The 14,906-nt window shown below is 32.2% G+C and overlaps 1 protein-coding gene across 4 annotated transcripts in view; it reads right to left on the bottom strand.

Moving 5' to 3' along the window:
- Nucleotides 1-13,202, bottom strand: part of LOC139519959 (coiled-coil domain-containing protein 186-like) — a 78,695-nt gene extending 65,493 nt beyond the window's left edge. For 2 of the 4 annotated variants that reach the window (XM_071312274.1, XM_071312271.1), the window contains exons 1-3: nucleotides 12,691-13,202; nucleotides 10,187-10,324; nucleotides 3,904-3,991 (exon numbers count right to left, since the gene is read on the bottom strand). In XM_071312274.1, coding sequence (XP_071168375.1) covers nucleotides 3,904-3,991; nucleotides 10,187-10,236 — 138 coding nt within the window. In that variant the 5' untranslated portion in view covers nucleotides 10,237-10,324; nucleotides 12,691-13,202. The remainder of the gene's footprint in view (nucleotides 1-3,903; nucleotides 3,992-10,186; nucleotides 10,325-12,690) is intronic. The other 2 variants (XM_071312272.1, XM_071312273.1) reach the window with 2 other exon arrangements.
- Between the last annotated feature and the right edge of the window lie 1,704 nt (nucleotides 13,203-14,906).

Consider the following 14,906-nt stretch of genomic DNA (forward strand, 5'->3'; position numbering starts at 1 on the left):
TTTTGTGAACTTTACATTATCTAAGAAGCACATTTTTCTTGGTCTTCAAAATGAGAGTTTACTGTTGAATTTGATTATTATTATTGCAAAGAACTATATATACAAATGTAAATTGTATGAAAAGAAACCAAGTATTATAGGGTTATTAGCAAAAATAAGAAAATATCAGGAAAATGAACATTATATAGCAAAGAAAAATGGTACCACACCTTATTTTCAAAAATTCTGGGCCCCATTAGATTACATTTTTACTGATTAGTCACCATTACTTTTGATTCAAATCATATAAAATAAAAAAGGAAACTTACAGTTCATAAAGAGCAGATCTTTACAAAGATAACATTTTTCTTTGCAATACACAAGTTGATTTATGTTATGTTAATGCAAGTGCGAGAGTGTGTGTATGTGTGTGTGATTGTTTCTTTTCCACTTTTTAGTATAATGTTAATATTTAAATAATATATATTCACATTAGAAGAAAAAAATGTAGTCAATTTTTTGTTGTATATATATATATCAAACCTCTTAACACCATAGTCAGGTGGTGATGTAAAGGGATTGTAAAAGCCTGACTACTGAAAAACAAATAAAAAAAAAAAAAAAGAACCTTTAACACAGGATTTTGTCTTTACTTATTTGGGACTACGGAATTTCGTTTCTTTATATTCAGGGTTTCGGAATCGGACACCCACAACCCCTAACCCCTAAATTTATAGATTCTGGAACTAAAATACCACCAAGCTATTTCCAGGAATAATTGGAAATTACGGACCTACATGTAAACGTCAAAAAACTCAATTCCAATTTCCCCTGTACCAATATCAGATATACTCTATAGATAGAATCATATACCTGTATCTTATCTCATTCTATCCCTAGTTTGTCTACTCTTTGTCAGCATAAAAGCGAGTTTAATATTTTGTAACTGCGACTGTATGATGGTGCTTACAGGAAAGCTTAATTCTTTTTTGCAAACAAAACTGTGACTACCGATGCTGCTAACGAATTGTTGATGGAGAAGGAATTGGAAGAAGACTTTGATCATTGTGTTGATGATAATGTGCTACCTTTAGAAACACAGACTGCCCTGAAACGACTGAAAACTTAGAAGAGAGCATGCATGAGTGGCGAGAGATTGTGCGGTCTTGCCATGCTCCATGTTCATCGCGATAAGGATATCAGCAGACCAAATTATGATTCTGAAACGATTTGACTGAACCGGCAATAGAAAAATTTGGCAAACTCTACTGAATCGATGTTTGTTCTATGTTCTGGCAGCAGACTCAAATCAGTGATATTTAGATGATTATCTTACATATAAATTGAAATAAAGTTGTTAAAAATTTGGTGTTAGTAAAAGTCTAAAAATATGAAAAATTTATATAAAAAGTTTCCAAATTCAAAACATTATCAAACTCTCTAAAAATGCCTAGAATGCAGGATTTTGCACCATTCATTTCATACCCTCCAAAAAAAAATTTTCGCCTCGCTTCGCTCCGCTCAATTATTTTGCCTCACTAAAATAAGATGCCTAGCTACAGCCTTGGAATGGGGTTCGATTCCCTGCTAGGGTCAATCCATTTTATCATAAATATGAAACAATTTTGTCATTTCAGTACAACAGTTATAATTAACCTATACTTTATTTTATATTTTATCGTCAGATCATATGTTTCAATGAAATTATTATATACATGCCTTTTAACAAGATAGATGAAACGTGTTTTTCAGTGGGAGGGGTTTTGAAGTTAGAACAGCCAACATGAACGTTGCGGTATCTAGGTCAAATATGTCAATTTCGAATTGTAACACATTGTTGTCATTGTAAAAGTATTAGTAACAAAATGTGTATCATATTTTAGTGTTTGAAAGTGTCCCAAGTTAATGAAATACATTAAATGCGTATACCAATTTAATAAAATTCATTTTTCTGCCGTAGTCAATATACGCATGTGTAAACTAATTTTATTGGATAATAAAGTATGGTTTCTTTACAAAGCTAAAGAAGCATGTCATATTAGAATTTAGATTATTTTTTTCAATTAAGCACATCTAGGTCCCCTAGAAATAATTTTTTGTTGAGGTCAAATAAAGTTTAATTTTGGACCTTTTAGACATAAACAGTGACCCTATTTGAAAATTAGGCACAAAAGCAAGGGTCCGGAAACGGTCATATATGCCAGTCTTGACCTAAATTGAAAGTAGTTTGTCCTAATTGAGTAATTGGGATTTAGGACAAATTTTATTTTTTTACAGAAATAATTTCGGTCATTCAATGTCATTTCATTGAGATCGAGTTTCTAACATTGTCTACATCGCCATTTTGAACTTATTTTTTGTTATTATCCTTTTCCTGTAATAAAACTGCCACTCCAACGTTCATGTTGGCTGTTCTAACTTCAAAACCCCTCCCACTGAAAAACACGTTTCATCTATCTTGTTAAAAGGCATGTATATAATAATTTCATTGAAACATATGATCTGACGATAAAATATAAAATAAAGTATAGCTTTTTAACTGTTTTACCTTTAATAGTGTTTGAATATTAATTATAATAGTTGGACTTGTTTAATTTAGCATGAAATCATTTTTAATTTACGATTTAGTGTCTAATTTGCGGAAGAAAATTTCAAGCATGCGTATTAGTAAACAAAGCACGTGTGTTTGTAGTGAAACAATATTTTGTTCTACGTAAATTAATTTAATTTTAATTTAATTTTAAATCAAGTCCAACTATTATAATTAATATTCAAACACTATTAAAGGTAAAACAGTTAAAAAGCCGACGATTTTCTGTGAATTTGATAAACAAAACTAATCCCGGAATTGAGTCCAGAATTGGTCGTTTTACTATTGTCGTAAAACATCCGGTTATAATTTTGTCTACAAAATCGAAACAAACGTAAGCGAAGTTTGAGAAATTTATCGTTTTGAGCCATTAAAATCATTTCATTTTTAAACTGGTGCCTTCCTTTTATTGCTCAAGATCGATTTTAAGGAACATCGTAGGGAAATTTCTGAAGTAAATGCGATGCAACAGTTAAACAAGTTCGTTGATCTACGAGTATGACTGTATGAGCATACACACAATCTTTGTTTAAAAAGGGCACCAACTTTTAAGTTATCCCAAAATGACCGAAATTAGGTGAAAAAATTTCCGGATCCTTGCACAAAAGGTATTGACAAGCTTATACAGAGATATTTCTTGCATTATGAAATTTTGACATGGTTAAATGAATATTTTGAAATTAAAAGTGCAATATTTTGAACATGTTTACAACATATAATAAATATCAAGTCAAAATCTTCAGTCATGACGAAAAAAATCTGGGAAACTGATCAAACTGATTATGCAAGTGAATTTTTTGAAGTTCAATTATAATTCTGCACAAAATTATCAGATCAGAACAAAAATCAAAATTGATCTGTAACTTGTCATGATAAAACAATATACCAAATATCAAATCAATATCTTCAAGCATGCAGGAAAAAGTGTGGAAAACTGATTTGCCGTACTGACAGAATGGACATGCAGATCGAGGGTCTGAGGAAACACAGTTATTTCGTGGTGCATTTCCTCAAGACAATAAATGGAAATAAAAAAATCCCACCTGCAGTTTCTCAATAAAATTCTTACAGTGTGTTGTTCTACTTTTGGGACAAATTATATCAAAATTATAGAAAACTTTATCGGCTCTAACTCACAATACGGACACATGTACACTAGGGAACATAATTGTGGACAACAAATATTCAAGGGACAATAACTGTGTACTCAGCCCAGAGTGCAAACCTTAAGTTCACTTCGCCTTCAACAGTAGGGGACTAATAAATTGTTTGCAAACTAGAGAATCCTTGTATTTTGGCCATTAAAGTTAGGACAGTTAAGGTTTTCATTTTACCTGTGTTACAGCTTGCAGCATCTTCTTCCTGATATTCATCATTTTTGTTCTGTTGGAAATCACAGGAAATATTGTCTGGGCTTGCTCTCTGTATCATAATAAAAGAAATAGATTGTATACATCAAATGAACTTAGGGCAATATTATATATATGAATTTACTATATTTTACATACATGTAATATTGACCTCATGTGACTTATTTTGTAATTTACACAAAGCTTATTTATAGCTAAAACAAATATAAAGGGATGTAAAAATTGGTCAAATACTTGAAATTGGTTAACAGATTTATCTTTTGCAAAATCCTGTTTATATTTTCATCAGAAAATATTACTTTCCTAATTATGCTAATGCGTGTTACAATTTTTTTTCTCAATATTTTAAATCTTGCTATTTTTTTCTGGAGTTCAGAAGAAAAATGAAGAAGCTAAGTATTGGAGGCTTTTCTTAAATAGCTTTAAAGGAAGGATCATCTTCATCAACATCTTACATGCATGATGATGCATATTATTGGCAGTTTAGTGTATTTGCATGATAGTCATTTACGAACCAATAATTTGTTGCAATGTTAGAAAAATATGCAATTTTGATGATGTCAGTACATACATGTAACTGCTCCATTCTACTGTTTTACTTGGAGAAAAAAACTAGAGGCTCTAAAGAGCCTGTGTTTTAGAGCCTGTGTCGCTCACCTTGGTCTATGTGAATATTAAACAAAGGAAGCAGATGGATTCATGACAAAATTGTGTTTTGGTGATGGTGATGTGTTTGTACATCTAACTTTACTAAACAGTCTTGCTGCTTACAATTATCTCTATCTATAATGAACTTGGCCCAGTAGTTTCAGTGGAAAATATTCATAAAAATTTACAAATTTTATGAAAATTGTTAAAAATTTACTATAAAGGACAATAACTGCTTAGGGGGTCAATTGACCATTTCAGTCATGTTGACTTATTTGTAAATCTTACTTTGCTGAACATTATTGCTGTTTACAGTTTATCTCTATCTATAATAATATTCAAGATAATAACCCAAAACAGCAAAATTTCCTTAAAATTACCATTTCAGGGGCAGCAACCCAACAACGAAATGTACGATTCATCTGAAAATTTCAGGGCAGATAGATCTTGACCTGATGAACAATTTTACCCCCGTGTCAGATTTGATCTAAATGCTTTGGTTTTTAAGTTATAAGCCAAAAACAGCATTTTACCCCTATGTTCTATTTTTAGCCATGGCTGCCATCTTGGTTGGTTGGCCGGGTCACGCCACACATTTTTAAACTAGATACCCAATGATGATTATGGCCAAGTTTGGTTTAATTTGGCCCAGTAGTTTCAGAGGAGAAGATTTTTGTAAAAGTTAACGACGACGGACGACGACACCAGACGCCAGATGAGCTAAAAAGTTGTTTTGATACTTTTTTTATAAATCAATAGCATCTTACAATTACAGTTTCTAAGAAATATCGTAGATACTTTGTACTACTTATTTTAAAACACAATTTGTGCTGACTTTCCCAAAAGTAAATTCTTACATTAGGCCACACCAATTTGATTCCTTGTTCGACGGACCCGCCCGCACCTATTTTTTCAAAACAGAATTTTTTTATTTTTTTTATATTCCCGCTTCCCGCATCCGAAAATGTAATCATATCCATTTCCCGCACAGTTTTTTTTTTTGTAAATATTATAAAAAGATATCAACATTTGTTTTTAAAATCACAGTCTTATAACCTGTATATACCATTTTAAACATAAAAGCACCCCACCACACTGTGTAAATATGTGTGAGAATTTTTGTTTCAGCATGAAACCTATCTATCTAAAGTGGGAGTGCTCCGAAATAAATTTATAACAGCAGAAATACCTATAAAGAACAAAATATTGGTTTCTTTCCCCCTTACTTATATTCCCTATCAAAAACTTTTGAAGGATTTGCCTTCAACTGCAATTATATTGTATGCTGGCGAAACAAAACTATCCATAGCCGCTGCATGTTTATGCACCTGTCCTGATTGATTCAGGGGCCTGTCGTTCAGCAGTTATCGTTTGTTGATGTTTTTTCCTGTGTGGATATATAAATTAGATCGTTGGTTTTCCTGTTCGAATTGTGTAGCTTGCTGTTTGGTCTGTATCAAAGCCCTGTGTAAAAGGCCGTACTTTGACCTGTGTTTCTTAATACAAGGGGTCATTTTACTGATGTAGAAAAGAAAATAGAAATACCAAGGATTTGTATAGTTTTTCTATACAAAACCTTTGAAAACATAGAATTTTGTACTCAAAAAGAGGAGAGTTACATCATATTTTAAACAACTTTTTCTAAAAGAGGGGTCCACTTATTTTGAATAAAATTTTGCAATTTTATGCCAATTTTCACCGTACCTTTAAAGCCTTCTAACAAAATAACTGACCATCAAACAGAGGTACTCCAAAACAAAAACCTAGTTTTCTGGAAATCTAAAATTAGGGAGCTATAGCTACCATTTGATTTTTATGGGGGGGCTAGGATGAAATTTGAAAAAAATAGGCAGGACAGGAGTTTTGAGTAAAAAAAAAGGCAGGATGTGACACTTGCAAAAAAAAAAAGTCAGGACAACAATTTAGGTAAAAAAAAGTCAGGATAAACTTTAAAAAAAAAGGCATGACCGATTAAAGTGAAAAATAAAAAGGCAGGACAGAGATTACAGCTAAAAAAAAAGCAGGACAAAATTTTTCATCCTAGCCACCGCCCCCCCTATAGTATACTATGGAGCGCATTAATCCTCAATTTTTAATGCAAACTCATAGACAAGTAAATTTTGGCTCATAATGATCCAGATATATTTCACTTTCACCAAAAGTTTCATTTCTGCAAATTTGTTGGTTAGTTTAAGTAAACAAGGACATCAAAAGCACTATTTTGTGTCAGAGTAGGGCTACTTTTACATACGTTTTAAATTGGAGGGAGTAATTAGTGGTCTGACACCTAAAGAGCAAAAAAAGTTCATCAGAAATCTTTTTTTTTGTTTATTTTTAATCCTTAGTCAATTTGAAGTTAAAAACATCCTTTCTGAGCATAATGCAACTCATATAACAAATTTCACAGCTCAATTTAAACTGACTGTAATGTAAGCCTTTGATAGAAAATACTTGAAAATCACATTTTGGACTAGAGAAACATAAACTTTCAATATCAAGATCAGCTTTTGTTGATTTTTCCTTGTTTGTTCTACTGCTTTAAAGACTTTCCACAATTTTTACAATGAGTTTAATAAAAAATCCAAGGTATTGAAGAGTCAAGGAATATTGACCCCCCTTTTTTACACCTGGTGTCAGTAATGGGACTATTAACTGATCAAAAGTGCAGTCATGGTCATTTAACTGTTTTATTTACTATCAGTCAATAAAATTTAAAGTATAAAACTTTCATTTGGGATAATAAATGAGATTTTTGTGAGTTTATGCAGTCTTTATATCAGGCTATGTTAACTGCCATATACATGGTATGCCGCAATGATATAAGGGGTAAAAATCAAATAATTTCATCAAATCTTCATGACAACAATTTTTTTGGGGTAGCAATCAACCTATGTTTAAATGATTAACACCACAGAAACAACTTACTGTGCATTTATAACAATTTATAACATTTTTTATATGAAAGCATATTGTCAGGGTGGGAAAATCTAAAAATAGCACACATTCAGGTTTAAGGATCTAAATTTGCAATATGTGACTTTTTGCTCAAAAAAAGATTAAAATGTGGCTACTATTATTATTCAAATGGTCAGTTAAGACCAAATAAAGGGCTGCGCTTTAGCGCATGATACGCCTGTTGCTCTTTTAACTCGTCTTTTATGCTTTAAATGAATTTATATGATCAACTAGAAATATATATACAAATCAAAAGGGATGTTACATTAATATATTCACCAAAGTTTCATAAAATCCCCTTTTTTTAAGTAAAAAAATGTATTACTTAAGAAAACGTAAAATCTAAAATTGATAAAAATGGAAAGGGAGCTTATGTCAATTGATATAAACAATTTATCAAAGTTGCATAAAATTTTGTGAAAGTGTTCGTTATTGTCCCAAAATTGGAAAATCCCCCCTTTTTTGGGCATAAAAATTCATAACACGGAAATGTAAAATCTGAAATTTATAAAAATTGAAAGGGAGCTTACATCAATAGATATAAACAATTCACCAAAGTTTCATGGACATTGGTGAAAGCCTTTTTGAGTTATTGTCCGAAGTGTTGAAAATCCCCCTTTTTTTTATGAATAAAGCCCCATAAATCCAAAACTTAAAATCTGAAATTTATAAAAATTGAAAGGGAGCTTACATCAATAGATATAAACAATTCACCAAAGTTCATGGACATTGGTGAAAGCCTTTTTGAGTTATTGTCGGAAGTGTTGAAAATCCCCCTTTTTTTATGAATAAAGCCCCATAAATCCAAAACTTAAAATCTGAAATTTATAAAAATTGAAAGGGAGCTTACATCAATAGATATAAACAATTCACCAAAGTTTCATGGACATTGGTGAAAGCCTTTTTGAGTTATTGTCCGAAGTGTTGAAAATCCCCCTTTTTTTTATGAATAAAGCCCCATAAATCCAAAACTTAAAATCTGAAATTTATAAAAATTGAAAGGGAGCTTACATCAATAGATATAAACAATTCACCAAAGTTCATGGACATTGGTGAAAGCCTTTTTGAGTTATTGTCAGAAGTGTTGAAAATCCCCCTTTTTTTATGAATAAAGCCCCATAAATCCAAAACTTAAAATCTGAAATTTATAAAAATTAAAAGGGAACTTACATCAATAGATATAAACAATTCACCAAAGTTTCATGGACATTGGTGAAAGCCTTTTTGAGTTATTGTCCGAAGTGTTGAAAATCCCCCCTTTTTTATGAATAAAGCCCCATAAATCCAAAACTTAAAATCTGAAATTAAAAAAAAACGAAAGGGAGCTAACATCAATAGATATAAACAATTCACTCAAGTTTCATGGAAATTGGTGAAAGTGTTTTTGAGTTATTGTCCGAAGTGTGGACGACGGACGGACCGACAGAGGGATAGACTGACAACGGTACATTTTGTATACCATAATACGTCCCGTCTAAAAGACGACAGGCGTATAAAAATCAATTGTTTGCGGAATTTTGGGTTTCACCGCATTTCTCTTAAAGGTGTCAGACCACCAATTAAAAATCCCTATCTGTTCAACCAAATTTTGCAATTTTCACAGCTTTCTAAATATTTTACCTTAAGTTTAACTTCATAGAAACCAGGTATATCCTTAATTGTACATGTATCAGCTTTCTACATGCCAATTTTCACCATACCTTTAAAGCCTTCTAACAAAATAACTGACCATCAAACAGAGGTACTCCAAAACAAAAACCTGGTTTTCTGGAAATCTAAAATTAGTATACTATGGAGCGCATTAATCCTCAATTTTTAATGCAAACTCATAGACAAGTAAATTTTGGCTCAAAATGATCTAAATATATTTCTCTTTCACCAAAAGTTTCATTTCTGCAAATTTGTTGGTTAGTTTAAGTAAACAAGGACATCAAAAGCACTATATTTTGTCAGAGTAGGGCTACTTTTACATACGTTCTAAATTGGAGGGAGTAATTGGTGGTCTGACACCTTAAACTGTTAAAGTAAATGTGTTAACATGGTTCAAGTCCAGGAATATTACAAAATTCTTGGACATGTTTTGACCATTTAATACCAGATAGATATATAGTTCTTTGAGAAAATATGATCTCTTTTGTACAAACAAATATATTATAACTTATATTGATCCCTCATAAAACATGTAAAAGGGATATTTATAACATTAAGGGGTTGCCCCCAAACTGATTATGACTTGGATGGAGAATTGTCTCATTGTCAGTCACACATACATAGACCAGATTTAAGTATTTCTTGGTGAACAGGGAAAAAATACTTCAGAAATTGAAGAAATGTCAAAGTACAAGTGCTAAATCAAGTTTTAATATTGTCAAAACCTACTATTTTATGTTTACAAACAAAAATTATAATCGCTCTCCTTTACTTTTCAAGCTTCGCCTAAAAAATTTGCAAATTAAATATTTTTTTATTAAAATTTTCAAATCACTCGCTTGCCCCAAATTTTAATAATTTGGAGTCCAAAAATCCGTAGAACAAGAAATAATTGGTGTGGCCTTATATATCATATATATTTTCACCCTAACAAACATCTCACAGTAATATTTTTATCATATCTGTTATCATGGTTATTGTATAGAATTCCTACCTCCTCTGAGACAGTAGTAATGGTGGTACATGTATCTTCAGAATTTGCATTTACAGGTGCATATATATAGGCTTTCTGTAGGATTATCTTTGTCCAGGATGGCATGCACCATGTCACTTCTACATTTTCGACAGACTTCTGTGATGACAAACAAAAAATACAATTTTATCACCAGATTATAGACATTTTTAATATAATGTACATATATATATTAATTGGAGAAAAGAATGAGCTACATGTACTCAAGTATTGATACAATGGTCTTCCTCTAGATTATATAAATATAGGAATGACTGTAACCATACATTAATTCATCCTGCAACAAACCAACTATTCAACTATTGTACAAATTGCAGGGGTACACAAATACATGCATTGACAGGTATAATTAAAGCTCCACCTTTTTTGCAGGACTACTTTATGTGAAATTGATCTTGTACTGCGTGCATGCCCTCCTTTATCAAGGTTAATGTTGCAAAGGTTTTATTATGTCTATATATATATATATATGACTAAAATAACATATAAAATTGAGAATGGAAATGTGGAATGTATCAAAGAGACAACTACCCGACCAAATAAAAAACAACAGCAGAGGGTCACCAACAGGTCTTCAATGTAGCGAGAAATTCCCGCACCCGGAGGCGTCCTTCAGCTGGCCCCTAAACAAATATATACTAGTCCAGTGATAATGAACGCCATACTAATTTCCAAATTGTACACAAGAAACTAAAATTAAAATAATACAAGACTAACAAAGGCCAGAGGCTCCTGACTTGGGACAGGCGCAAAAATGCGGCGGGGTTAAACATGTTTGTGAGATCTCAACCCTCCCCATATACCTCTAACCAATGTAGTAAAGTAAACATTGATGTACAGATAATAACACAACTGTAAAATAAAGTACAAAATTCCAACATTTCAGTTCTTATGATTTGAGTTTGCTTTTCAACTGACAATGCAACAAGAATGTGTCCCTGGTACATGGATGCCCCATTGGCACTATCATTTTCTATGTTCAATGGACCGTGAAAATTGGGGAAAATCTCTAATTTGGCATTAAAATTAGAAAGATCATATGAAAAGGAACATGTGTACTCCATCAAAAACTACCTTGACCAAAAACTTTAACCTGAAGCAGGACAGACGGAGGGACGAACAGACGAATGAACGTACGATGGAGGGACGCACAGACCAGAAAACATAATGCTCATAAATGGGGCATACAAATCTTTCAAGGGCCTTAAATGCCGACCGGCATGAAGAGAATAGGTGAGGTGAGCTGACAAATCTTTCCATGACGGTTGAAAATAAAATAACAAGAGTGCACACGCTGAAATGTCTCTCCTTTACTAATCATTGATATTATGTTGATACCGGTAGTCCTAAATATTAAGCTTAATTACAATTTAAACATAAACTTAACACTGAGCAATGAACCATGAAAATGAGGTCAAGGTCAAATTCAATCTGAGCGACCGACATATAGTCATCAAATATTTCCATACACCAAATATAGTCGACTTATTGCATATAGTATTGGATAAAAAGACCAAACTCAAAAACTTAACTATAACCCCTGAACCATGAAAATGAGGTCAAGGTCAATTGACACCTACCAGTTGGACATGTACACCTTACAGTCCTTCCATACACTGATTACAGTAGACATATTGCTTATAGTACATGTACATGAATCTGAGATATGGACTTGACCACCAAAACTTAACCTTGTTCACTGATCCATGAAATGAGGTTGAGGTCAAGTGAAAAATGTATGATCGGTATGAGGACCTTGCAAGGTATGCACATACCAAAATATATAGTATCCTGTTACTTACAATAAGAGAGTATTTCATATTACAAAAAATCTTAACTTTTTTCAAGTAGTCACTGAACCATGAAAATGAGGTCAAGGAAATTGGACATGTGACTGACAGAAACTTGGTAACATGAGGCATCTATATACAATTAAAGTATGAAGCATCCAGGTCTTCCACCTTCTAAAATATAAAGCTTTTAAGAAGTTAGCTAGCACCGCCGCCGGAACACTATCCCTACATGTATGTCCAGCTTTCTGCAACAAAAGTTGCAGGCTCAACAAAAATGATAGTCAAATATTACACACTAGGAAAAAACATGCTTATACATGTAAATAACAAAAAAAAGAAATAATTGTTTACAAAAGCTTACAAAACTGGTCTACATGTACATTGTATGTACGTTAGCATAACTTGTTGCATTCCTTAATACCAGTAAACTGAGATACATGCATGTTTCAAATAAGACTTTTTTAAGTAACACAAATGTCATGTACACCGTATGTTGAGTTGATTTTTTTCTAAATCAAGAAGTGGGAGATACAAAGTTAAATAATCATGGCTTAAGTCAGGGTATTTGTAATTTACATGTAACATGTAAAAAATGTTCAATGATCATATTAAGTTGAAGAATTTAATGTTATCTTATATATACATGTACAATTGTACATGTTGTATATTTACCTTAACTTTGGGACCAGGGCCAGGGGACTGATTCTGTGAGTCTGAGTGTGAGTTCTTGGAATGGGTGTAGAGAACTGCAGTCTCTTTCTGTTGCCATTAGGACTCTCTGGGTGGGCTGGATTTCTTTCCTTTTGGTGTTAGAAGGGGTTAAACAGTCCCTGTTTCGCCTTACACTACGTACATATTCTAACTTGATGGTGAGATTCTTAAAGTTGTTTACGCCTTCGCTCCGTTTTTAAATTGTTCACATCAAAAATTACAAAATAATGTTGACCAAGGATTTGTAAGACTAAATTAATACAAATCCTTGTGTTGACAATGCAAACACGTGTTGTCAAATTCCATTGTTATTAAGGTGTTTACTTTTAATCATGCTCCGCCTTCTTTTCCAAGTATTTGCGAACAGGTAAATAGGTAATATAACCTAAGGAGTTTACTGTAATCGTATCATCTGTTTATGCTCCGCCTTTTTCTCCCGCCAAATCTGTAATTGTAAACAATTGCCCATAATTCACCGCGTCAATCAATTTCCGCTTCCAAATGACGCGTTCTAACTGTGTATTCAGTATTATATAGTGTATATAGTTTATACGGCAATTAATATTTGAATTGAAAGAATAAGAATATTTTATTATCAGAGGCGGATTTAGGGGGGGGGCCAGGGGGCCCGGGCCCCCCCTTTTTGGGAAAAAATTTGGTTGCTTATATAGGGAATCACTGAAGCGTGACTGGAGCGGGCCATCTCCTCTTAGGTCAGTCAGTGGGCCCCCACTTATGAAAATTCCTGGATCCGCCACTGATTATTCCAATCAAGGGCCCTTGATGGGCAGCATAACATGTACACATAGAACAATACATCATGATTTGTAACAGAAAAACATTTTTATATAATAAAATGAAACATTAAAAAAAAGTTCAGACAGGTGTTATTATCTTCATTCTATAAAAATCAAATACATTTAGTTCCAGGCAGGATCAGAACCTTAAAATCATTACATTATCATTGTTATTACATACATTAATTAACATTTCTAGACATGTAATAATATAGCTCCCTAAATATTTAAGTACAGACACATTTTCATTAGTAAATAACCAAACAAACAAAACATGTCAGAAAAGGAGCAATTTAACGCGTCAATGTCATTGAAAAAAGGGCAATTATATTTATAACATATTTATATACTGTCACCATGAGACATCTCTCATTGGTGAGAAGTTTTCTATATACAGAGTTGTTAGTAGTTATCTAAGAATGATTGTTATCAGAGCCGTGTTTACATCATTGTTTACAGGTACCCCTCTTTTCGCCCCTTTTCTATTTTAATCAAAAATTTAAAAAATCAAACTTTCAAAAAGTGAAATAATCAAAATTGCACGTTAGGTTTAGTATTTTAAAAGTTTGATCAAATTCCTAAACTATAAAATTTATAAACGATATTTAGAATTTTAATATTTTAATGATTTGGTTAAAATTTCAAAATTTCAAAACTTTTACACAATTTGAAATTTTGATATTTTAAAACTTTGATAAAAATTCCAAAAATCTTAAAGGAGTAGGTCCAGTAAGACCCCTTTTTGGCCCCAAAATATAGCAGTTTTACAATATTGTTAAAATGTAAACTTTTAGTTATTCATTGGACAGTAGAATGCTTCTGCTACATAAATTTGGGCTGATTTTAACAATACAATGCACATATATCGGGTACTAGCACCATTAAGTCATGCTAAATTACTGAAATCTTCACAATTCTAGCATTTTAGTTAAATTTTAGACGGTTTTCGTGTAAAACGAAAGTGGCCGCATTCGTGTTCATCCTTAATATTGAAATGTAAGTTGTATTTTATGATAATACATAACATATATAAAGGTTGAGGATGAACACGGATGCGGCCACTTTCATTTTTGACAAAAACCATCTGATAAATTGCATTTTTCGGCATGTTTGGTAGATTTTTCATATTTCAGCTTGAATCGGTGCGTTTTTTATGACTAAATCAGTTAAAATCTTTCACATAAAGTAATTGATTCAAATAAAATAGACACTTTTAAAAGTGTTTAAAAAGTGGTCAAAATCTTTCGTCAGATGAACATGAAATTTGAGGCCAAAATCGGTCCTTACCGGACCTACTCCTTTCAAAACTTTTTAAAACTTTGAATTGATATGTGTTACACGGACCGTTATCCTCCTACATTAGTAAAAAATAAAATACAT

The sequence above is a fragment of the Mytilus edulis genome, chromosome 4 (assembly GCF_963676685.1).
Source record: "Mytilus edulis chromosome 4, xbMytEdul2.2, whole genome shotgun sequence".
Taxonomy (NCBI): Eukaryota; Metazoa; Mollusca; class Bivalvia; order Mytilida; family Mytilidae; genus Mytilus; species Mytilus edulis.